Below are 26,500 nucleotides of genomic sequence, written 5' to 3' on the forward strand. Positions count from 1 at the left end.
GATAGCTAAAAGAATAAGTCCCTGATATGCAGCGGTAGAGACAGCTAACGCTACATCAATAATTATGTTATGTTTTTTGTTTTGATATGAAATGACAAAATCATGGGGGCCAAAGAATCCAGGATTGGTTTCCTTTCTTACGACGAGGCGGTTAAAAGAGGTGAGGTGTTGCAGCTGTAGTGTAGTTTCTGCTTGTGCAGATAGCTGGAGAGCTAACGACGCTAACTAGCTCCGGTTTGTTGTATGTAGATGTACAGTATTAGCACATGCGGCTAAATTAGCACGCTAGGCATCTGTCAAACTCAATGCTAGCCGTGTTTACCAAGCTTTAGACCGGTGTTGACACTGAGCTTAAACATTTTGTCATTGTTTCTTTGTGTGCCTGAAGAAGCAGACTGTTCCGTTTGAGTGTCAGATTAGAATAACGTTCAATAACAATAGTCTAGACAGCTGTCATGTAGCTGCTTAATAACTAGATGCTAAAGCTGTTTACACACAGAAGCGACCAGGATAAAACCAAACAAATTAATTTCTGTCAGTAAGCCAGCAAGTTGCACAATTTTGTTCATGCACTTGTACACACGTCTCTTATGTTTGTGTGTTGTGCTTCTAGTTTGGAGTATTGCGCAACTCCATAAGACTGTAATGTTTTCATTAAAGTGGAAACATGTAAAACATGTTGGTGCCTTTGCACGGAAACCATCTTAAAACCACAGCCAGCAGGCTAATTCCTAAGCAGTTTACACAACACCGGACTGTGCACTGGTCTTTGAAATCGTCCTTGAAATCAAAATGGGGGTTTCAGAGCCTTTTATAAATCCCTTAGTGATGTAGACAGTAAATTGTTATTGTTCTAAAATTATTTAAATATATCACAATTTAAAAAGTGTTGAAATTATTTTTAGTTCCAATTAGGATTGTCATTTCTAGGAGGATGGTTTAAACTATAATGAATCATCTTGTACTTATCTTTTGTTTGTTCATTTAACACCTTCCTAACATATCTGTGTGTGTGTGTGTGTGTGTGTGTGTGTTACATGTGTATACAGTATGTGTATGTTATATGTATATAACATATAATGTGTATAATGGAGGCACAGTGGCGTAGCACTTAGCTGGTAAGCACTGTGGCCTCGCCCCTCCATGGTCCATTTCAGCCTCTGGGTCTGTGTGCGTGGAGTTTGCATGTTTTCTTCGTGCTTGGTGGGTTACTCCTGTTTCCTCCCACAGTAGAGGGGAAGACATGCAGATTAGGCTAATTGGTCTTCCCGAATTGTGTGTGTGTGTTAAATAAGTTTAATCATCACCTCTACATTATTGCACTGTGAATTTTTTTATTCTGTGCATATCCCAGCTTCTCGTTAGTAGACTGGGGTCAGAGCATAGGGTCACTTTTGGAGCAGACAGGGTTAAGGGGCCTTACTCAAGGACCCAACAGTGGCAACACGTCTTTCCGATCAGTAACTTGGAGCCCTAAACCACTGATCCACCATCCATGTGTATGTGAGTCTGCAGTGGATTGACACCTTGTACAGGATGTACCCCGACTCATGCCCAAAGTCTTCAGGGATAGACAGGATAAGCGGTATAGAAGATGAATAAATATACAGTATGCATCACCTCCAGGGGGCCATTTCTTGCTGTTTTGTTGTTAACAACATCGAGGTGTCTGGCTTTCTTCCTCTTCTGGACCTAAACAAATACAGCCGACTAGCTGCATGCCGTCCTCCAGAGTTTAATCCCAAGCATGTCATTGATCGCATCTGTTGTTTGACATGAAAATGGTCACACAAGTGTGACATTTTAAACCAGAAGGTGTGAGCGAAGACTTGTGTCCAACGGTGTGTCCATGAGTCAAATAAATCAATTGCAATCATGAATCCGAATCGTCATGCCACGCATATCCGATTGGTGTGGCTTGTAATGTGAACTTTTGCTTGATCTTCTCGTGTGCAGGTTTAACGGGAAAATAGTTAGAGTGGTTTTATGTACAACTCGGATGCGTCATCTGCCTGTCAGTGATGACACGGTGTTGTGAAAACAAACAGCATCCCTGTGTCTAGGATATCATTATAGGTAAAGCTGACCAGTTTGCGTTAAGGTGGCACTATGGAATCTTCCACTGTTAAAAATGCTGCTCTTCTTCATATTTAATGGTTCTCTAGTCTGCTGTTGAGTTTGTTCAGATTTGGTGATGGAGTGGCATATCTCGAAAGCTGCCGGGTGTTTTGTGATTCAGCCAAACACTTGAACATGCTCCCATTCTGACGTAGTATTTTAAAAGGACCTGCGTCAACAGGCAGAATTAAATCATGCCTTTCAAGCCATTTCTTAGAATATTTGTGTGTTCATAGACTGTAATGATTCTGTTAATATGTAGACATCTGGCTAAATCCTCTTAAATCCATGGTTAGCATATTCTTCAATTAGCACACCATCGTTCTAAGCACTGGTGTTAAAATAGGTGTTTCATTATAACGATTAAATTATTGAAATAATAAATTTATTTATACTAAAAACTGAAATTAAATATTTGCACTGTCATGAGATACATTTTTCTGACTTCTTTATTCCTGATCTTCCAGTCACGGATGTGGAGCTGAAGCGACTGAGGGATGCTTTCAGGAGGACCTGTGGCCTGTCTTGCTATATGAGTCAGCAATGCTTCTTCAAGGAAGTGTTGGGGGACATGGTTCCACTCAATATCTCTGAGGTAAGACCAGCCTGAATCGCAGGCGTGCTTTACATGTGCAGGGGGTGCGAATACTTTCCGCTCAGGGTGGTAAAATATGACCTATTTTTGTGTTAGAGATGTCTGCCACGCCTCTGCATGTTCCAGCATGTGATTGTTGGTTTTCACTTAAAAGATTGTTTTTAACTAAGTGCTTTATATGAAGTGCTTGACTGACTTCTCTTCTCTTGTTATATCCATCATGCATCTGTTTTACTCTTAAATTTCCTGCAGTAATTAAAAACTTATTATTTAACAAAGAAAATTTGGAATTGAGGACGCTGTTTAATTAGTGTATATATATGTGTATATATATATATATATATATATATATATATATATATATATATATATTTATATATATAATTCTTATTGCATTTTTAAATAAACATGATAATAATCTTGCAGCAGAGAGATTTCTCAGGAACACCCCTCACCACCTCGAAAACCAAAAGTTAACTTTTTTTTAAACATTAAATAAGTTATTATTATAAAACAATAATTCCAATTTGGCAAGATTAAGATTAATTAATTAGGTAATTCATTACAGCACTGTATTATCTTCAGACAGTATCCAGTCATTACAAGTCTCCAAGATTCTCTATAAGGTTTACCAAAATTTACAGCATTTCTGTTTTTTTTTATTTTTATTTAAGTTTCTCACCAACAGGAAAGTCTTCAATAGATAGATGGTCTGATGATTTCATTATTAACCTGAAGAAAGAGGGGGAAAGAAAGAGTGACTTGTAAAGAAGTGACTGTTTATAGCTGCTAAAACAAAAGCAATAAAAGGAACCAAGTTGCTTTTGGTTAAAGCAAACTAAACAGAAAGAATACTATATGTCCATTTATTAATAATAAAAAATGGAAACTAAATTGCATGGACAAATTGCTGTGATGGTCAAATGGTTGGAATAAAAAATGGAAACTAAATTGCGTGGACAAATTGCTGTGATGGTCAAATGGTTGGAATTCACTAATTCTTGCGTGGCTGAATGAGCACAGACCGCCACAGCATTGCTTCAAAATTTTATGGCAATCTTTTCTAGAAGAGTGTGGGTTATTGTAACAGCAACAGGGACTAAATCTGGAATAGGATGTTAAAAAAAGCACATATAAGTAAGATGGTTAGGTGTCCACCAACTTTCACTTCACACTGTTAGTGGAAAATAATAAACTTTGGGTAGACACATGGTGTCTGCCTAATGCCGTGTTGTCAGTACCAGATATTTTTTTGTGCATTATTATTGACTTACTCTAATACTGATTTCAAAGTAATGAAATGATAGTGCTAATATTTTGATCTTGCATATACGTGCATACATGTGCGCGCGCACACACACACACACACACACACACAGATAGTTGATTTTTTTTTTTCATTTATTAATTTTTAATTAATCAAACTTAAATTGTAATCATCATTGTTAACAGTTATAAATATATTCACTGTTATTTTAACCAGCTTTGCTTCCAGGAGTTATATAAAATTGCAGGATTTATTTTTAATTAATCTTATGAAATGGAAAATTTTGTGTAATTGTACTGCACTCAGCAGATTCTGTGTTTTTCTGATCAATGGATCCAGCCTTTGTAATTAACCTGGTTAATTGTGAAACCCTGAGATTAATCAGTTTAATTTCTTTTATGTAACAGAGTCTGTTATTTATTTAAAGCTTGATTAATTAAACAAAGTTTGTTTAGTAGACTGCAGAGGTGAACTCATGTGCCGTGTGTGTGAACCTGATGAACTGAACGGATTTGTGCATGGTCATGTGGCCATGAGGTCATGTGGCCTGCAAATGTTATTTAAGGTTGAGTGTAACGCAGTGTAAAGTTATTACATGACTGAGACTGAACCAGGCCAGTTTCTTTTTATTATTATTGTTGAGTTATATATTTTAGTATTATTGTGCAATATATACAGTATGGTTGAGGCCAAAGGTTTCCATACACCTAGGATAAAGATTTATCAGTTTTTCCAACTCCATAAATGTCATGTTTCTGCGTATTTCTTTTGACAAGTCGATTAGGAGATCTTTTTTTCTCATTAGAGATGTTTTCAAGGTCAGTTTCTTTTTTGCCCCTGATACAACTGGACAATCTAGTTTCGACTAAAACCCCCAGAAAATAAAATTCTGAATATCAACAGGTCTGGTTCCTAAGAGCAATTTTTAAACTACAAAACCATCTGTACAAACAAATCTATGCAAATCTAAATAAAAATAATAAAAGAGATACAAATAGACTTTCAGAGATGAAAGAACCTTTTGGTCTAACAGGTTCCACTGAAACAAACAAAGGAGCTGATGAAGGAATTCAAGTATTTCATCAGCCAAAGACTTAAGACTTAATCACAGCAATGATGTCATGCATAACAACAAAGCTACAAAATAAATTAAAGTCAACAATGGTAAAGTATTAGACTTCCACCAGTATTGTGTGATAAACTAGTGGGAGCCTAAACCCACTTAATTGATTCAAGTTCAAGCTAATAAAAGGCAATGGCACCAAATCCTAACAAAATAAATCTCCTAGGTTTTGATCTTTAAATTACCTTTTATAGGAAATAAAGGAGATTAATTAACACAGGAAAAGTGTAATAACATTAAATGTATGGATATTAAAAATTGTGTTTTACCCAAGATGCATGAAAATAATTGTTCTCAACTCTAGGCATGGTTATTTAGAATTATTAAAAAATTTATTAAGTCTGCACAAAAAAAAATCTGGTAACTCAAATACGAAAAACTGAAGTCAAATAATTTTGGTCACAGTGCATCAGATAGATCTACTAAAAGTACTAACAATAGTAGTGTTAACATTGATAATACTAACAATAAAACAACAACAATAATAGTAGCACAAAAAAAGCCCAAATCATATTAAGGTCAAAAACACAGCATGAATACCACATGCATTATTTAGAAATGTTTTGCTAATTATATTTTTAAACATATAATATGGTTTTAAATCTTCTTAAAATATGTTTTATTACTGATTTTTGACTACAGTCACTATGTAACTACATGATAAGCAAGGTTAAAATCTTAATAGCAAATATAAAATCTTGAGTGTGAAGTAACCTCTTTGCATGATTTCTCAGTCTCTCCTGTTTGTGCCCACAAGTTTCAATATTGATCATGTTCATTTGTGTTGCTGCAAATGAACATCAGTCTCGGTTCTTATGAAGCTGAGGCACATGACCACTTCCTTTTCCTGTAGAGGATCCATGCTTAGTTTTTACATAGAAATGTTACACAATGGTTTTGAAGTCTAAGACCACTTTTTATTTTTTCATTAAAATTTAGACTTTCTGCAATAACTTGTATTAAGTGTACATTTGAATCATAGAAATATTTTCATCACTTTTGGATTTAGCTTAAATGTTAGCTTAAGTGTGTGCTTGTCCCAACATGGATTCCACATATTTTTGTATAACAGTGATCCATGTTCAAATCCACCGATTTTTCTTTTTTGTTTTAAAAACTCTCCATGGAAATAACATCACAAATTTGCTCACAATTATATTGTGACCTAGAATTGGTGCAAAAATATTAAATATTCAAAATAGCGAACCATTTTCTTTCATTTTTTTAAAAATGTTTATAATTCTCAAAATTTAGCATGACCTGGCACCCAACATGCGTTTTAATAATTTTCCTAATGCTGCGTTTAACTTGTCTCACAAGCGGCAAGTCGGATCTTGGGATTTTGTCATTTTTTGCCTTCTGGGCATGCAGACTACAAAGTGCAGAAAAACATACGCGTCTTCCTGTTTGTCTTTTTTTTTTGGCAACATTTGAGCCAGCTAACTGATAAGTAAACAAAATCTTCTTTTTCAAACAGGCAGACTGGTATTTTCAGTTTTTTATGAGTTATGAATCATGTGTAAGCTTTCAAGTCTCATTAGCACTGGCTTGTGCTGTCCTGTATGGAACCAAGGTTAAGAACCAATTTGAAATTAATTAGGAGAGATTAGATGCGTGGTGTGTTTTCAATCTAATATTGTAGCATAACGATTCTCCTTGACTCCTGTAATTAAATACACTGCAGCTTACATTCAATTTATACTTTTAACAGTTATAGTTAGAATAATTTATACTTTATTTTTTACAAATCCATATTTTTAGCTGATTAAGGGTGTGACCAGGCAAGGCTCTGAATTTTATTTGAATACATTTGTTGAATGTTTTTGAGGTTTATTTTGAAAAAATTTGAATGTTAATAATATACTAATACAAGTGATCAGCTATTCACAGAGGAATGAAGGTTAGCCGCAGCAAGACGGAATACATGTGTGTAAATGAGAGGGACCCAGGAGGATCGGTGAGGCTACAGGGAGCAGAGGTAAAGAAGGTGCAGGGTTTTAAGTACTTAGGGTCAACAATCCAGAGCTACGGAGAGTGTGAAAAGGAGGTGAAGAGGCGGGTACAGGCAGGTTGGAATGGGTGGAGAAAAGTGTCAGGTGTGTTGTGCGATAAAAGAATATCAGCGAGAATGAAAGGAAAGGTGTACAGGACAGTGGTGAGACCAGCGATGCTCTTCGGCTTAGAGACAGTGGCGCTGAAGAAAAGACAGGAGGCAGAGTTGGAGGTAGCAGAGCTGAAGATGTTGAGGTTCTCTTTGGAAGTGACAAGGATGGATAGGATTAAGAATGAGTTTATCAGAGGGACAACCCACGTTAGATGTTTTGGAGATAAAGTCAGAGAGGCCAGATTGAGGTGGTTTGGGCATGTTCAGAGGAGAGATTGTGAATATATCGGTAGAAGGATGCTGAGGTTGGAACTGCCAGGCAGGAGGTCTAGAGGAAGACCAAAGAGGAGATTTATGGATGCAGTGAGAGAGGACATGAAGTTAGTTGGTTTGGGAGAAGAGGATGCAGAGGATAGGGTTAGATGGAGGCAGATGATTTGCTGTGGCGACCCCTGAAAGGGAACAGCCGAAAGACAAAGAAGAAGAAGAAGAAGCTATTCACAGAGCAAATATTTATGTAAGAGTTTAATGCCTATTATTTAGCTAATATGATCTTTTACCTTTTATTTTTCTTGTAGGTGATATATAGTTCATTTGGTGGTACATCAAAAGGCCTGCATTTTAACAACCTTATCGTTGGCTTGGTGCTGCTCACAAGAGGACGTGATGAAGAAAAGGCGAGATGTAAGTGACTTTTCTGACAGCTAGTTCGAAGGCTGTTTTTAGACTCTGAAATGTTTGACGTGATGAACATTCTCAGCAGGACCACAGACAAAGAGATTAGGTTTTTTTTTTTGCTCTCTTGCAGACATCTTTAGTTTATTTGCCAGTGAATCAGGCAGCTATGCTACACTTGAGGACATTGAAACCATGCTACAAGCTGTGGATGGGGAAGTTCATCCGTCTCTGAGAAAGTGCTTTGCAGAGGTCGGCTATCTTCTTAAATTGGCGGAAAAATAGACTTTATCGCTGTTTTGGTTATTACACTTTCACAAGTTGCACTGATTAACTGTTTGCCATTTCTTCAATCTAATCTTTCTTAGGCTGAAAAGGTAAATTATGAAAAGTTTAAGAGCTGGCTGCTTCAAAACAAGGATGCTTTTACCTTCTCCCGCTGGCTGCTGTCCAGTGGGGTGTGTGTGACTCTCACTGATGACAGTGACACGCCCACCTTCTACCAGACACTGGCTGGGGTCACTCACTGTAAGTGTGTTTCATTCTGCATAGCCATGTAATTGTTCAAATAATATGTAAATAATAAATAAATATGAATATATATATATTATATATTTATTTATTTATTACGGATGAATCCCTATCATCAAAAACTTTAAAGCACAAGAATGTTCAGAAGTAACTAATACTGTCTGTTATACTTTCTCCCAATTAATTAATATGTATTGATGAGTATAGTCTACATCTACTTCTCACTCTAGTCTGAGCAAAAATGCACTTAATGCCATAACTATTCTCAGCTTTCTCCAATGATAAATTACTGTGATGTTTTATGTGATGCAGTGGAAGAGTCAGATATCATCGACCTTGAAAAACGATACTGGTTATTAAAAGCACAGTCAAGAACTGGACGCTTTGACTTGGAGACATTTGTCCCACTGGTATCCCCTCCTATCCACCTATCTGTCAGTGAAGGTATGCACTACCAGACACTTTTATTTATCAATATATTATTCATCAATATCTATATTTTATGAAAATCTCATGGTAAGTTTGTAAGAATTAGTTTAACTGTAAATGCGACTTATGCATTTTCAATCTTTCTATTAGGTTTGTTTCATGCATTTGATGAAAACAGAGACAATCACATAGATTTCAAAGAGATTTCCTGTGGGTTGTCGGCCTGCTGTAGAGGACCTCTGGCCGAAAGACAGAAATGTACGTGTACATCCTTTTACATCATTGATGCATTTTAGTTATAGATTCAAAAGTAGACCCACAGTATTATTCTGCAGCACATTGAGCTTGTTACATTTTTATAATGCATTACATAATAATGGTAGTATAATGCACATGAAGATGTATCATCTAGACTAATGTAGCTAATGCCTACTTTTTTGTTTTGGATCAGTTTGTTTTAAAGTATTTGATGTGGACCGTGACGGAGTTCTTTGTCGAGAAGAAATCCACGAGATGGTTGTTGCGCTGCTGGAGGTCTGGAGGGACAATCGTACTGACTCAATTCCTGTGAGTCATCTTGCATATGTTGATACAGAAAATGATCTTGTATGTTGGACATACTCGTCAAATATGATAGGACATGCTTTTCCTTTTTTTTACTTGTTTATTCAATAATGGATTTTATTAATTATGATTCTGGTTTAATTTAATTGGTCTTTTGCAGGAATTACAGTCAAGTGTGCCTAATATTGTTGAAGACATTCTCAAAGTACATGACACTACCAAGGTATATATTGCCAGTTTCTGTTTAGTTGCATATTTCTATGAAATGTCTAACCTTCCAAGAGTAAGGTTGCAGCTTCTCTTTGCTCTCATTATAAATAGAACGGTCATCTGACACTCGAAGACTATCAGATATGGAGCGTTCAGAGTGCACTTGCTGCTGAGTTCCTCAACCTCTTATTTCAGGTACGAGTGAACACCTAAGCATTGTGGTTGGCAGGATGACAAACATATTGTATCGCAATGCTCGAAGGCACACAATAAGCAATGTGCATCCTGATATATACTGTAGATATTCTCAGAAACTGCCTGCAATGCAGTAGTGTTGTACAAAAAACAATTATTTATGTATTGTCTAACTTTTTTTAAATAAAGTAAAATATTACGAAGCAAAAAAAAAAAAAAAAACCTTAAAAGTAAAAGAATATTTTTCTTTTTTTAAATATTAAGTACAATAATTTAACATCAAATTAGCTGTTTACAATTAGCTTGCAATTCACCCTGTTACTCCTTTTAGGTGTGTCATATAGTTCTTGGACTGCGGCCTGCCACTCCTGAGGAAGAAGGGCAGATCATCAGGTTAATAAAACACCTAATTTGTTTTTATTTATTTCATACAACTTTTAAATTCTTATTCTGTCCCCAGAAACCGCACTAATCATTAGATTGCATTCTGTGTTCAGGGGCTGGTTAGAGAGAGAAAGCCGGCATGGCCTTCAGCCTGGAGATTACTGGTTTCTTATTTCTACACAATGGTGGCAGCAGTGGAAGGACTATGTCAAATATGTAAGCTTAACAATACCTGTTTGAGTTTATACATGTGTATGTAGTTTTATAACCATTGAAATTTTGTATGTAGCCTAGCTTCTGTTAGGTATACTTGTAAAGAAACCATCTAATTCTAAACTTAAAAATTAAACTTAAAATGTTGACTTGAGTGGATTGAGATTAGTTTAATAAAAAAGGAGAGTTCTTTTAAAAGCTTAACACAAGGCAGCTCATTTTGCTATTTTATTTACAGAACAACAAAGTGATAGTGGTGGAACAACCCACAGTATTTCCTAGCAGCAGAACTCCTACCTCACCTGCAGGGATGGAACAAGGGAGTCAGGGTGAGGGCACAACAAGCTCACACTCTTCTCCAGAAGAAAAGTTCTCTGACAACATCTCTAGTGCCTCTGAAGCATCAGAAACGACAAGTGGCAGTCAGTATTCACATAAAAAAAGCAGTGTGGCCTCTGGCTACCGTTGTTGAAGTCTTTCACAGACTTGCCTTCTTTCTTGTTTAGGTCTCCTTCATTCCAGCTCGACTGCCACAGATATCTGCTTCTCTCGACAGACTGATTCGTCTGATGTAGACAGCCAGACATTCCCAGGGGCCGAGGGGAACGTGACAGCCCTCAGGCCAGGCGCCATAGACAACCAACCACTGGTGACCTCAGAGCCTCTCAAAGTAGGCAGTTCTATTAAACACAATCACATGCCAGCGATTGTTAAGCAAAATAGAGGAGAGATGCATCATATGCTTATAGGCAGAATAATTCTCATTTGACTCTCTTTTGTTTCATACTGTAGCTAAATTGTGATATGATTGTCTTTTTAATCCTTTCTAACAGGCTCCCACATTAACAATGGAAGGGGCACTACTGAGACGATCTCCCAACCTGCACCTGGGCCAAGACTTTGAGGTTGTACCTGAGCCAGTCTGGAGAGCTCTTTACCACTGGTACGGAGCAAACCTCAGCCTGCCCCGGCCAGTACGTACTGTCTTTCCTATCAGTCATCACGGCATTAATGTGCCATTTTCTAATCTTGTTTATACATTTAAAGATTTTTGGGTATTTTTATTATACTGTGCTAGGGCTGCATAATTTTAACCAATGTTATAGTCACTTTAATCATTTATTTATTTAGACAGTTTTTAGACCAATAGTTTTAATTCATATCATAATATTCCAAAAGGGACATAAAGGCTTTTTCTGTCAGATTTTTTTATTCAGGTATAAGCATGCTCTGTGTCCTTAGTCACATTGATTTAAATTAATGCGACCAATGAGACTGTTTTAACATGAATGGGAAGTTTGCAATGAAGTGTTGTCCTGAGGTGTGTCCTGAGGTGTGTCCTTAGAGTTAAAAAAATAATGCAGTGACTTTAAATAATATGATTATGTATCCCTAATGTGCAGGTGATTAGGTCGAGGGAAATGGAGAAAGCAGAATTAGAACTCTTTCCAAGACACCTGCTCTTCCTGAGGCAGCAGCCTCCCGCACGCACACCACAATCTAACGGCTGGATGAACATGGGTAAGGCTGAGCACATGAGGCTAATACTGAAGTTTAGGGACAGTACACAGCTTACATGTACAAAAAAAAAGTTTGCTCATGCCATTGTAATTAACTGTTAGCTTCTTGTTTTAGGAGCGATTTTTATTTTTTGGTGAAGTGCTAAAGCAGGGTTAACTATATAAAATCAAGGCAGTTATTGAAGTTACAAAAAACAGTCTATTAAAAAGTAAAAGTGAAAGAAAAAAAACAAATTAATGAAACATTTTCTTCTCTTTCTGGTAACTGGTATGCTCAGAGGATCATTCTTCAAAAGTTTTGAATTGTTATCTCGTAATTTTTTTTTTTTTTGCCACAATGACAAAAATGGATCCCAACGGGGGCTACATTTTCAGGTTTTAGGAATTCAGAGTGAATGTTAAATTTTTCACTTGACTGTACATCACAGTAGCCTACTCTTTTGATTTATTACAGACATTCAGAACCTGATAAATTAGCCCTTACCTTATCTGCTTAATAAATGTCACAAGTAATTTGCAAATCAGCAGGCTTTAATCCCAGTCATGTCATGTGTGGTTAGTTAGATGTAATAAAATGCTTATCTTTCAACTCGGCTTAGTCAAATTATAAGGTTTTTTTCTACTTTCCATGGATTCTTTTTATACGCATAATAACCCCCTGATGTGTCTTGTAGGTAGCATGCCATCACCCACTACCCCTTTAAAGCGAGTGCTGGCATACACTGGCTGCTTCAGCCGTGTAGGAACGATAAAGGACATTCATGAGTATCTGTCTCAGAGGCTGCGGATTAAAGATGAGGATATGAGACTGTGGCTTTACATGAATGAGGTAAAGAGTCTATGAAACAAACTGACACACAAACACTCACACAAACTTGGGAATACGATAAAATTACAAAACTCTTCATTTTAAATGAATAATGAAAAATATAGATTTTTTTAAACCAAGAAAAAAATTATATAAATTCATTTCATGGCTTTATATTTTTTATCTATGAATATTTTTTAGTAATGTCAGAAAATAATTAATTGTCAGTACATTTTAGTTAGGAAATTTAGCCCTTTAGAATAACTTGCATAGTTAATGTCATCCCACTTTTCACGAAATAATAATAATAATATAATAATAATAATATTATATATTATTATTATTATTATTATTATTATTATACATTTTAAAACCATTGAATTACATATAATAGTAATACAATTATTGTGAATGTTGATTTCCCTGTCTTGGATAAGTCCAAAACACTCTGTACCGAGGATCTCTTCAAGTAATTGCCATCCATTCTACAGAATTATTTGACTCTTCTTGATGATGAGGATCATTCCCTGGAAGCATTAAAGATCCCAGATGAACAGTACATGGTTATTGAAGGTAGTTATTCACGGTTACTAACTGTGATTTAGCATAATTGTATATTATTTATTAATAAATATAATTGTTTAAAATTTTCCACATATGCATTCTCATGTTTGTTTGTTTTTGTAGTTCGCAACAAAGACATGAGCTGGCCTGAGGAGATGTCATTTTTAGCCAACAGCAACAGAATGAACAGACACAAAGGTCCAGGACAATTGAATTAAAGTGATCTTCTGCATGGCTTCATGTTTTTGTATGAGAGTACACATTTCTGTTTCTTTTTGCAGTACCCACTGAGAAAGGGGCCACAGGACTCAGTAACCTCGGCAACACATGTTTTATGAATTCCAGCATTCAGTGTGTGAGCAACACTAAACCTCTTACAGAATACTTTACATCTGGGTCTCACCTTTATGAACTAAACAGGTGTGTGCATGTGAGGTATTTTGCTCTTTTTAAAAAATTGTTGGATTGCTAAAGGGGAGTACCTGTCTGGTTGTCACACTTTTGCATTGTGGCTTGTCCCATTTCTTCCCGTCAAGACAGATAAAAGGTTTTTTTATTTATATATGAGTGCCCCACACAAAATGCATAAAACACCCAGATAATTTTACTAGCATGGTCAAACACCCTCATATTGTATTTTATGGCAAACTTAAAATGCAGTATACATGCAGTTAAGTCCATACATTTTGGCAAAAAAAACTGGAAAACTATGGAAGTCAACTATATTGGATGACTGCAGAAAAAGGACCCTTTTACAACTTTTAGCCAAGTCAAGAACACTCTTCAGGAAGTTTGGTTGTCATTGTCTAAATCTAGTCAAGAGAGAGCTTTAGTAAATAAATACAGATGCTTAGAAACAAGGTGCAAACCATGTCTAAAAAACAGAAAGGCCAGATAAAAAAAATAATTGCCAGATTCCTTGGACTGCTAAACCCAAAATGAACTTGTACCAGAATGATGGGAAGTGAAAAATGTGGAGAAAGAAAGGACCAGCTTATGATCAAAATCATAATGCATCATTTGTCGAACATGGTGGAGGCTGTATTATTGGCATTAATGTGTATGGCTGTCAGAGGAACTGGGTCACTGTTGTTTATTGATGACATGACTGCTGATGTAGCGAGATGAATTTGAAAGTGTATGGGGCTACACTGTCTGCTCAGATTTAGCCAAATGCTGAGGAACTGCTGCTTTGTATTGCAGATGGATAGTGACCCAAAACATACAGTGAAAGCTACCCAAGAATTTCTCAAGGCAAATAAATGTGATTTTCTTCACTGGCCAAGTCAGTCACCTGATCTCAACCAAACAGAGTATGCTTTTTACTTACTGAAGACAAGACTGAAGGCAGTAAGACCCACAAATAAGCAGCAGCTGTAGGTAGCTGCAGTAAAGGCCTGAGAAAGTATTTTGAGTGAGGAAACAAAACAAAAAAAAATGTTTATGTATGAAAATGGTTGTAATTCCTGAATGGTTAATGCAATGCTTTTGTCAAACCCCTCAAATTAACATATGCTCACATCTTGCGTGTTTCATTTCATATCCAACATTTTTATTGAACTGACTCCATAAAACCCCATTCTGCTACTAATGACTTTATTGATTTGTTTCTTTCTTTTTTTTATTGGTCCTTTAAACAAACAAAAAAACTTAAAAGCTAAGTTTGTATAATTAAATGTAAATGAATATGCAAATTAATTTAACATCATTTGACAAAATCTATACAAAGTATGAAGCCTGTGGGCCTGTAAATTGCTGATCATTTTACCCTCTCTTTGCAGAACGAATCCTATTGGTATGCGAGGACACATGGCAAAATGCTACGGTGATCTCATCCAGGAATTGTGGAGTGGTGCTCAAAAAAGCATTGCTCCACTAAAACTCAGGGTATACCTCTAAACTAACCTTCTTATTACCTTCTGGAAACACACAGCGATGTATAGTGTGTTTTAAAGAGTTTTATTTATTACAGTTATGAATAATTATTGGTCATCTGTAAGGGTATACTAGATAATATTCAGTTGATTGGCATGTAATATAATGATCTTATGTAGTATGTTTACAGTATCTAATTCTTCTCTGTACTTTTAGTGGACCATAGCAAAGTACGCACCACGTTTTGATGGCTTCCAGCAGCAAGATTCTCAAGAACTGCTGGCTTTCCTGCTAGATGGCCTGCATGAAGATCTCAATCGTGTCCATGATAAACCTTATGTTGAGCTGAAGGACAGTGATGGCAGACCTGACTGGGAAGTTGCATCAGAGGTTAGACATTTTACTGCTTTCCAGTAAAGCTCTAAAAAGTGTGAGCAATAAATAATAATTATTTTTTTTTATATACATATATTTTTTTATATTGAATAGCTAAAAAATGGTAGGCAGGTTTGGGTAGATGTGAAAGCAATTTGAACTGTGGGTTTTAATGTTTTAATAATCGTTATGTCAGAAGGTGTTAATGTTCTGTAACGGTATGGCTCTGACAATAGTGCTGGCTGTATATTTAGTTACATTTTTGTATTAATTCTAATATATTATCGCTAATTCATAAAATAGATTATTTACACAGACTTTTAGGGTGGATGCTTCACACTAATCACACTAAGCTTTTTTTTTTTTCTTTTTCTTTAATCACGTGTTGTTATTTACCAAATGAATTATCTAATCTTTCATTAGGTTGACAAACTAAACTAATAAATAAAGACATTTGTTTACCCTTTATGGAATGAGAATGATTGTCACTGTTAGTGTTACAGTTTTCCACAATGGAAAGTTTTTTTTTTGTGTCAAAAATGTGTTATATTGATGTATATACAGTTGGTGCTTAAAGTTTGCATACCTTTTTAAAGAAAATTTTGAAAGAATTCATTTTGCCATTAATTTAAAAAATATGTCTGATAATGCTAAATATTTAGCGTTATCAGACATCGTGGAAATGATTACCCACAATTCCGCAGAGCGAGAGAGAGAATAACCATTGGCTCAGTTGTGATCACATGAGGTTTGGTGTCAAAACAAGAAGCGCATGTGTACTACATGATACTTGACACTCATATTACAAGATTGCTCGTTTTTCAAGTCACAATTGAAAAAAAATTTTGCTCGTCTTGCGGAATCAAATCCGGTTACTCGCAATCCGAGGTTGCATTGTAGTTTCCAATAGATTTTTTAATTTAATTTAATTTTTTTTTTTTTATGAGAATTATTCAAGCAACCCTGATCAAAACATATCCTTAAACTCTTGGCCACATTATACAGTAAACACAAGTTTATCAGCTCATGAGGTGATGCACTAATTTGGCCGGATACTGCACCACAGGAGAGACAAAGGACTGCCAGTGGACCAGTGTTACAAGGTAGTTGAACTTTATAAAGCAGGAAAAGGATATAAAAAGATCTTAGCACTTGCCAGTTTGTACTGTTTAAACTCTGATAAAAATGTGAAAAATAAAAGGTTCTGTTTAAATTAAGCAAGGTCAGGTAGACCAAGAAAGATTTCAGACACTAGAAGAATTGTTCAGGATGCAAAGAAATCAGACAAACAACTTCGAGACAAATACAGGCTGATTAGTTAAAAAAAAAAAAAGTGGTGGTGGTGTTTCAAAGTGCACAATTAGGAGGTACAGTGGAACCTCGGATTACGAGCATAATTCGTTCCGGAAGCGGGCTTGTATTCCAAAACACTCGTAAACCAAATTTAATTTTCTCATAGGAAATAATGGAAACTTTAATTATTCGTTCTACAGCCCAAAAAACTAAATACATAAAAATAATTAATACAAAATATAAAGTAAAAATAAAACAAATTAACCTGTACTTTACCTTAAAAAAATGTAAAAAATAAATCCTGACAGATAAGTGTTTCCGTTTGTGTACGCAGGGTGTGTGTGTGTGTGTGTGTAAAATGTGCGTGCGCACACACACACGCGCACACACACACACACATTAACAGATAGACCGTTTTTAAAACCGTTTAAAAATTAGCAAGGAACATCCCTAGTCACACTCGCGTGAGTGCATACTAACGGGATCTCTGCTGTAAAGTAAAACAACAACAACAACAAAAAAACAAAGTAAACAACTCCTCACCTTTGAAAACAATCGCGACAGAGAAGAGTTTGTGTGTTTGTTTGGCAACCTAAGAGAACGGAGGGGCTGAAAGGGGGCTCGCTCGCGTTTACAGCCCCTTCTCTCAGGTTGCCAAACAAACACACACACACTCTCTGCCTTACACAGACACAAACACGCACACTTAAAAACACTGCAAGCACTAAGACCCAGCAGGGGAGACGATAGGTCTCGGCTTTACAGCTCCCCTTCTCTCAGGTTGCCAAATAAACACACAAACTCTTCTCTGTCGTGACTGTTTTCAAAGGTGAGGAGCTGTTTAATTTGTTTTTGTTGTTGTTTTACTTTACAGTAGTGATCCCATCAGTATGCGCTCACGCGAGTGTGATAGCGATGTTCCACTGTACTTGAACACAAATTACCTTCATGGTCAAGTTGCCAGGTTAAAGCAGTTACCGCGGCTATGGCACAAAAAAAACCCACTTGCAGTACGCCAGATTCCACCTAGACAAGCCTCACAGCTTTTGGAGCAGAGTTATTTGAAGTGATGAGACCAAAATGTAACTTTTAGCTTTAGAGAGAAGTCAACAAGGCCAAGGGTGAAAATTACACCATCCCCACTGTAAAGCATGGATGGTTTTAAATCTCTAATGTTTTGGGGCTGTGTGAGCTCCAGTGGCACAGGTAAGTAAGTCAAAATTGATGGCAAGATGAATGCAGCATGTTATCAGAAAATACTGGCAGACAATTTGCATTCTACAGTAAGAAAGCTGTGCATGGGACTCTCTTGGATATTACAACATGACAAATATCCAAAACACAAGGCCAAGTTGACCCTCCTATGGCTACAGCAGAAAAAGGTGAAGGTTCTGTAGTGGTCATCTCAGTCTCCTGACCTCAATGTCTTTAAGCCACTTTAGAGAGATCTCAAGCATGTAGTTCATGCAAGATAACGAAAGAATTTACAAGACCTTGAGGCTTATAGTCTATGGCATATGTCAGCTATACCACCAGAGACAATTAAAGACCTTAACATCATTAATGCTAAAGGGGCGATACACGATATCAAGAACTAATGGTATGCAGACATTTCAACAGGGGTTATTTTCTCTTTTTTTTATTGGCATGTTATGTTTGTTTGTGCCATTCTGTTATGCCTTACATTTAACCTTGCACCTATAAGAAATAAAATAAATGTATTTTGCCTTCTCACTCATGTTTTCTTTAAAAAATGGTACACATCTTACAAATTCTCCCAAGGTATGCAAACTTTATAGCACAACTGTGATGAATAATGGGTCCCTCATAATTACTTGATGTTAAGAATATAATTACAGTGGATCCTTGGATAACGAGCATAATTCGTTCCAAAAGCGGGCTCGTATTCCAAAACATTTGTAAACCAAATTGAATTTTCCTATAAGAAATCATGGAAACTCAAATTATTCGTTTCACAGTAGCAAAAAATTAATACATAAAAATAATTAGCACAAAATATTAAGTGAAAATAAAACAAATTGACCTGCACTTTACCTTTAAAAAAGTTAAGATAAATCCAAACAGATAACTGTTTCCGTTGTGTGCGCGCAGGCACTGTGCTTGTGTGTGCCTGTGTGTGCCTGTGTGTGTGAAGCTAAAGTAAGGAGCCGCTCCCACTCTCCCCCTTCTTGTCTTACACAGTTACCCTTCCCCCACTTTTTTCACACACGCGCACACAACGGAAACACTGTTTGATTAGAAAAATAAACAGGAAATCTCTCTAATGACAGTCGATTGAGCGACACACGAATTAAATCATTGCTGTAAAGTAAAAATAAAACAAAATAACTTGCACTGTGTTTCTGTGTAGAGCAGAGAGAAAGAGTGTGTGTGTGTGTGTGTGTGTCGGTGTATGTCTGTAAAGGCGAAAGTAAGAGGGGTGGGTGTGTGTTGTGTGTGTTGTGTGGCACAGTGTCCAATGACGCGTGCCCACAGACACAGAGCAGGCTGAGCCTTGAGTGGAGAGAAAAAATGGATTTTTAACCTCTCTAATGAGACTTGCTTTTGCTTTATTCATCACATGCGTGCACGGATGTTGATTATACCAGTAAGAGACACGCACTAAGACAGAGCTGGAGAGACGATTATCCACAATTCCGCAGCGCAAGAGAGACGTTGGCTCAGTTGTGATCACGTGACGCTCAGCGTCAAAACAAGAAGCACATGCGTGATACATGATACTCGGTACTCGTAAACCAAGACTTGTTCGTTTTCCAAGTCAAAATTTATTAAAAATCTTTGCTCGTCTTTCAGAACACTGGCAAACCGCGTTACTCGCAATCCGAGGTTTCACTGTATACTTAAATTGTGCTTTGTAGTGATCTTACATCCCATCTTTGTTGTTTCTTGTCAGGCGTGGGAAAATCATTTAAGAAGAAATCGCTCAATTGTGGTGGACCTGTTCCATGGTCAGCTTAGGTCTCAGGTCAAGTGTAAAACGTGTGGCCATGTTAGTGCTCGATTTGACCCATTTAACTTTCTCTCACTTCCTCTGCCCATGGACAACTCCATGCATCTTGAGATCATAGGTGAGCTTGTAAGATCCTTAACAAAATAAAACAAGTTTGATGTGCTGACTCAACAAGGCTTGTGTTACTTTATATGATTTGTGTTTGGGTATCTCCTTGCAGTTATAAGGCTCGATGGCTCAACGCCAGTGAGGTACGGGCTTAGGCTCAACGTGGATGAGAAATACTCCGGCTTGAAGAGTCTGCTAAGTGAATCATGCCATCTGAAACCAGAACAAATCCTCCTGGTGGAGATCCATTTGTCTTGTATTAAGGTGCTAATTGTAATTCTGCAACCTTCCTAATTCCTGAAAGTGCTGCTGTTTATGTCTCACCATGACTAAGTGTTTCTGTTACAGAATTTTCCATTAGATAATCAGAAAGTGCGACGTGCTGCGAGTGGCTTCCTATGTGCTTTTGAAATCCCACTGCCCACTTCACCTTCGCCAGACTCCTCACCAAAAGAAGCAGGCTCTGGTGGGAACCGATGAACCCTATAAAATATAATTGGATCAGTCATACTCATTAGCTTTTACAGCACACAGGCAGTTTTAAAGTCTATAAAGTCAGCATTTTATATTAGACAGTGTCATAGATTTAAACAGCAGCTGATTAGTTTATTACTTCTGGGTTTTTCACTAGGCTGTAGGATTTGTAGTTTGTTGCTCAATGGTAGATGCTACTTATTAATGCTTACTCTGTTTATAGAGGACCTCCTGACAATTTCAAATGGAACCAGCCAAGCAGTCTGCAGTGGCACATCCCTGAGGCTTGACATAATTCCTAAGGGCATGCCGAATACTTTGGTACCCTGTAGCACAGAAGGCAGCCCTGCCAACGGCCTCCCTAATGGCCACATCATGTTACACCCTGCCAGCCCTCTCACTGGGTACATCATCGCCATCCACCGGAAAATGGTGAGAGCTAGTTGTTAAAATGTTAAAAGTTGCTTTGATTATTATAATAATAGAAAATTATAACTATATCACAATCCATGTACTTTTTGAGATCAGATTAAAAAACTAAGGCTTGTTTTCTTATCTAATGTGCGTTTTGTTTTTCTCTAGATGCGAGCCGAGTTATACTTCTTGTCATCTCAGAAAAACCGACCCAGTCTGTTTGGGATGCCACTAATTGTTCCCTGCACAGCAGACACACGTGGTCGTGACTTGTACAACACAGTGTGGACACAGGTGTCCCGATTAGCAAGTCCCCTACCCCCTCAAGAGTCAAGCAACCATGCACAAGACTGGTCAGTGCCACAGCTATATGACAGAAAGCAAGTTTCTCTTGCTTGTCAGGACTTGTGTTTTAATGGAAGTGTTGTTGCACATGGTATAAGAAACATAACACTCAAGACCAGATATGCTAAACAGTTTGTGTCCCTTTTTAGGTCACAATCTATCATTTTACTCAGAATGCCTGTGTGAATTATGTGCAACCTACAGTATATATGGTAAAAGGGAAAATGTGATTCCATGTTCCCTTCAGTGTAGTAAAGAAGGACAACAGTGTAGTAATGTAGGACAACTGTGGTCAGTTTTGCTTGTGATTAAGTCTGTGATTTTGGATTTCACTTCCCAAATCCAGGTACAATTCTGCATTTTGCATGTTTCTCATTACTGTAGGCAGACGGCGGCAACCGTGTTGCCTGAATCTCTTAATCTTTTGACCGTTTGTTATTTTTTAAAAATACATTTTTGTAGATATTTTTGTTTTTGACAAAATGTGTAATAGTATAATCCTACTTGTATTACCCTATACAAGTATCAAGTGAACCATTTGCTTTAGTGCTTGTACAATGGGTTATTAGCATTATGCAGATCTGGCAACCCTGCTTATAACACATGACGTAAAAGCATGCAGTTAAAAAAGAAATTCAACACAGTAAACAGGACTTTACCATTTTCTACATTTAGTAGACAGTCCCAGATGCAGTCTTTGTGCTAAATCACACCCTTATTAAATTAAGTAATGAAAAATATGAAAGAAAACACATTTTGCTCTTTGCCCTTACTTATATATACGACATAAAACAGGACCATGCATTTGATAACCTCTCTTTTACTGTTTTGTGTGTTTTAATATATTTTTTTGTTAGCGATGACAGTCTAGGCTACCACTACCCCTTTACCCTGCGTGTTGTGCAAGGAGATGGAAACTCTTGTGCCAGGTGTCCATGGTACAAGTAAGAGTGAATCCTATGAACTTCACCATATGTTAGTGGTTAGATTTTGCCGTCATATCTGAAAGATTAAGTCACTGTCTTTTCTCCTTAGGTTCTGCAGAGGGTGTATCATAGAGTGCAATGATGACAGAGCTATAGTAGGCAATGCTTGTATAGCTGTTGATTGGGACCCAACTGCATTACACCTTCGCTATCAGACATCCCAAGAGAGGGTAAGCTATGAATAACAATCCAGAGCAGGGCCACTGAGACTTATAAAGTGGGATTTAAATGCCCCCAGAGAGCTTATCCCATATGTTGATGTAGATCACCTATTTTAAATAAGGTATTGCTCGATAACCTGTAGCTGTTTTATCTATTTTGGTATTATTTAGCTGGTGGAGGAACATGTAAGTGTGGATCGGAGTCGGCGTGCTCAGGCTGAGCCAATCAGTCTGGACAGCTGCCTTAGAGCCTTCACCACGGAAGAGGAGCTGGGTGAAAATGAGCTTTACTACTGCTCCAAGTGCAAGACTCATCGAATAGCCACCAAGAAACTGGACATCTGGAGACTTCCACCTATTCTGGTATTAACAGGCCACTTCTTTCACAGCACCAGGCACTACAATCTTATTGTTAATGCAGTCAATATATTTTTAGTGCATTTCTCTTTGAATAGTAGCATATGTTGTTTTCCATGGTGCAGATTGTGCATTTGAAGCGTTTCCAGTTTGTCAACAATCGCTGGATCAAGTCTCAGAAGATTGTGCGGTTTCCCAGGGATAACTTTGACCCAAGAGCATTTTTGACCCCACGGGATGTAGACCAGAGGAGAGGTGGTTTGGCAGAGGAGTTGTCCGAACAGGAGCAGGGAACAGTTTCTAGAGATTCACCCTCAACTCCCACATCACTCAACGTTAATAATGTTAAAGGTCAGCTTTCAGCCATTACAGTAAAGCGTTGTGGCTTTTATTCATATGAAACCAAATCCCGTGGGTTATACTGCTGGGCTGGGAATGAAAGCAGTGAGAGTCGTTGTTTTTTTGGGGTTTTTAAACTTTACAAAATGTGTTTTTATGACCAATGTGTAGGGGGAATTATTTTATTGTGAAAAACATTCTCTTCGCCAAAGTCACAGCAGCATTTAAAATGCTAGTATTAAAAACTCAAGTGTGTTTGTAAATAATAAAATTATTATTGTTTTATATTTATGTAAGCTATGTCAATGTCTTCACTAATTTACATGGGAATACAGAAATTGAAAAAAGAAATTGCTGGTGGAGATTCATTTGATTTGAATTGATGATTTATAGTATTTTGTGTGTGATCCACAGATTTTCTGAGCTCTGGAAGGTTGTTGTCATCCTCCCTCAGTCGAGGCTGCAGCCCCATCAGCAGCCCTAAAAGTGACTTTATCAAGCAGGGGCAAAAGAGATCACCCCAGCAGGATTTAGGTTTGCAGCTGTCTTTCAGCAGAGAGAGCCTGGACAGTGGCAGAGAAAGTCCAGTGGAACTGGAGCACAGTAAGCCTGAAAACCGGAACGAAAATGAAGCTACAGGTCTGGACTCGGCACTCGGGGATGAGCCAATCAGAGACTGTGACAATGCTACGTCAGTTTCAGAACTGGAAAGCAATGGTTGCACTGAGGACAGCATAGACCTGGAGGCCTCACAGGATCAGAGGGACAAGATCTGTCTGGAGCCTATCTATGACCTGTATGCAATATCAGTGAGTGTCTCTACATTGACACCGGTCCTGCATCCAAAATTACTAATCAATATAATTTCAGCAACTTATAAAGTGCCCTTCAACATGTTACTAGTGGGCGTATTTGTAATAGGAAGTGTAATAGTGAGTTTCATGGGCTGCAAACTAAATGGCATACCAAAAGTTTGGACACAGCTTTCAATTCCATGTTTTTTTCTTTCTACATTGTAAAACAATGCTAGAGGCACCAAAAATCTGCAGTCATCTTCTCTGAGTGGTTGATATTGAGATGTGTCTGCTACTTATGCTCTGTAAAGCTTTCATAACGGTTCTTATCTGAAGTGCTGTTAATTGGTGATTTTTGAGGCTGGTAACTGTAAATGAGCTTCAACTTTGCAGCAAAGGTAAGTTTTAGTCTTGCTTTCCTGGGATGGTCTTCATGAGAGCCAGTTTCATCACGGTGCTTGATGGATTTTGCAATTGCACCAAACTGTTCAACAATACTGTTGTTACATAATTACCTAGTGTCATATGTGTTATTTCATAGTTTTGACAAAATCAAGTATTGTCCTAAAATGTAGAAGTGCTGTCCAAACTTTTCACTTGTATTACACGGGTTGACAAATCAGTGACCTGAGATCTATTCTATATCATTTTTTTTTTCTAAATCAGCTAGCAGACTATGATCAACAACCAAAAAAGAAACCCTACTCCTCATTGACATTTGCAAAACAAAATTAGGTCTAATGCGATTTATGACGATGCAACACACCTTTAGTACTGAAACTTTACTGCAAGCTTCTGAATTTTATTTGCTGACATTTAACTTGGCTGAAGTTTTTTTTTGTTTTTGTTAGGTAGATTACCTTGACCTTTATCAAATTCTTCCTGATACATGAACACTTCTGGGGCAAAAAACTGATTAACGTAACATGAAGTACAAAGAATACTATAACTCTCTTGCATACTTCTGTACTTTGGTTTAATATATCAAGAGGAAAAACGCTTGTAGCTGTGATAGATGAGCAACGGTTCTCAAAGCCAAGATTTCAGTGTGCAAACATGATGTGCTACATGATAATACACTCGTTTGTTCCCATGATGTGTATTATTATACTACTTAGCTAATTCGTTCATTATTTCCTTATACTATCTAGTCAAATTGGAGCATTCACTACCCATTTCCTGGAGCTCATGAATGTAGGATTTGTCCAGTGTATGAGAGTTATGGTTTGACTCAAATGAACTCTGATTTATTTGCGGACTGCTTATAGATCCTGACTGATGAATTCATGTGTTTGCAGTGTCACTCAGGGATACTTGGAGGAGGTCATTATGTCACGTATGCCAAAAACCCCAATGATAAATGGTACTGTTACAACGACAGCAGCTGCAAGGTAAGCATTCTCACAAGTCTCAGAATGTACAAGCATCTCATTATATATTGACCTCATTGTGAATCTGTTCCGCAGGAGGTGAATCCAGAGGAGATCGACACTGATTCAGCGTACATCCTTTTTTACGAGCAACAGGGAGTGGATTACTCTCTGTTCATGCCAAAGACCGACGGGAAAAAGATGGCTGACACTAGCAGCATGGACGAGGATTTTGAAACGGACTACAAGAAGTACTGTGTTCTTCAGTGATGCCTGCGCTCTCATCCGTATTTGAGAAACACTCACAATGATCCACTCTCTCAGATTGAGAACTTTTTTTTCTCCTTTTTTCCTTCCTTTGACTTTTCGCCAAACCGTGGTACTGTAGTACAAGTTCTTTTTGGCTTGCACTGTCTGACAAAATTAAGAAAATGTCTCCTCTTGGCATATTGTCTCGCTTACTGTTTTTAAATTTGTGTCAAATTGTAATTTTTTTTTTCTTTTTTCTTTTTAGTGAACAGAATTGTTTAGTAAGTGCCGGTCACATACTGTATGATACATGCGTGACAAGGATATAACGTCATTTACATTAGTGTGCAGTTGGTACTAGTCTATTTATTGTTAAAATTTTAACAGCATCATGGTATTGTTTAATTATGATTTATATTTTTAAAGAAAAATCTTTAGTGTCGTCCTGTTCTTTTTATTTTATGTAATTTTGTTCATTGTCAGTTTCTTTTAAAGAATGATTTGATGGTTCTAGAAATCGTATTTTATTTTAAGTTGATAATAATATATGCACTTTTTTTATATATGTTTAACTTCTGCGATGTTGCACATATTGAATGTCATTCCACGCTTGTTTACAATGTGTCATTGTAGCATATGATAAAACCATTATGATTTTCTGTGACTCTAACTGTTTTCTCTGTGCCAACCCGATTCGGTCAGCATCGTTCATATAGTACAGTGTGCCGTTGTGTTGTCAATGTTGTCTTTGCTCAGGATAACAAACTTGTAAATTGTTAGCATGCCACAGAGGAAGCGTCTGAGCACTTTATTTATTTGTAGCTTACAAAAAAAAAAAAAAGGAAAACTTGGACACTTCCACTTGTCAACTGTTTATTGCTAAATATGAAGCATTTTACATTGTGGACCTCTGTGCTCTAATACTCTTTCTGCAGAGAAATCTGAGATCAGTGAGTTAAACAAGTACAGATATTAGTATTGTTTTGTTTTTATTACATTGTGCCACTATTTGACATATTTAACATAAAGACGTTGGATTAGAAAAGCTTGTTGAAATAGTATTAAATATAACCCAAATGTTGAACCCTA

At 37.1% G+C, this 26,500-nt stretch overlaps 1 protein-coding gene across 2 annotated transcripts; it reads left to right on the plus strand.

Moving 5' to 3' along the window:
- Positions 1-26,500, plus strand: LOC128505421 (ubiquitin carboxyl-terminal hydrolase 32-like). 2 transcript variants are annotated; one of them, XM_053475822.1, is made up of 34 exons: positions 1-160; positions 2,586-2,713; positions 7,786-7,891; positions 8,016-8,134; positions 8,251-8,410; positions 8,726-8,857; positions 8,993-9,100; positions 9,294-9,409; positions 9,567-9,629; positions 9,728-9,811; positions 10,143-10,204; positions 10,309-10,411; positions 10,647-10,830; positions 10,915-11,078; positions 11,242-11,382; positions 11,812-11,929; positions 12,603-12,757; positions 13,228-13,309; positions 13,424-13,498; positions 13,582-13,720; positions 15,082-15,187; positions 15,392-15,565; positions 19,758-19,932; positions 20,035-20,186; positions 20,271-20,388; positions 20,620-20,828; positions 20,979-21,163; positions 22,013-22,099; positions 22,191-22,311; positions 22,474-22,665; positions 22,785-23,010; positions 23,413-23,807; positions 25,091-25,183; positions 25,259-26,500. In XM_053475822.1, the coding sequence occupies exons 1-34, from the start codon at positions 103-105 to the stop codon at positions 25,430-25,432; spliced, it is 4,704 nt and encodes a 1,567-aa protein (XP_053331797.1). In that variant the 5' UTR covers positions 1-102; the 3' UTR covers positions 25,433-26,500. The 2 variants fall into 2 exon arrangements, with proteins under 2 accessions (XP_053331797.1, XP_053331798.1); XM_053475823.1 differs by having other exon boundaries at positions 10,647-10,737.

The sequence above is a fragment of the Clarias gariepinus genome, chromosome 17, assembly GCF_024256425.1.
Source record: "Clarias gariepinus isolate MV-2021 ecotype Netherlands chromosome 17, CGAR_prim_01v2, whole genome shotgun sequence".
NCBI classification, from domain to species: domain Eukaryota; kingdom Metazoa; phylum Chordata; class Actinopteri; order Siluriformes; family Clariidae; genus Clarias; species Clarias gariepinus.

Excerpts from the sequence above, each read along its gene's own strand:
- LOC128505421 (XM_053475822.1), top strand. The coding sequence starts at position 103 with ATGGGGGCCAAAGAATCCAGGATTGGTTTCCTTTCTTACGACGAGGCG. Across the intron at positions 10,412-10,646 it reads GGAAGGACTATGTCAAATAT|AACAACAAAGTGATAGTGGT; the intron begins GTAAGCTTAACA and ends TTTTATTTACAG. Across the intron at positions 22,666-22,784 it reads GGAGACTTCCACCTATTCTG|ATTGTGCATTTGAAGCGTTT; the intron begins GTATTAACAGGC and ends TCCATGGTGCAG.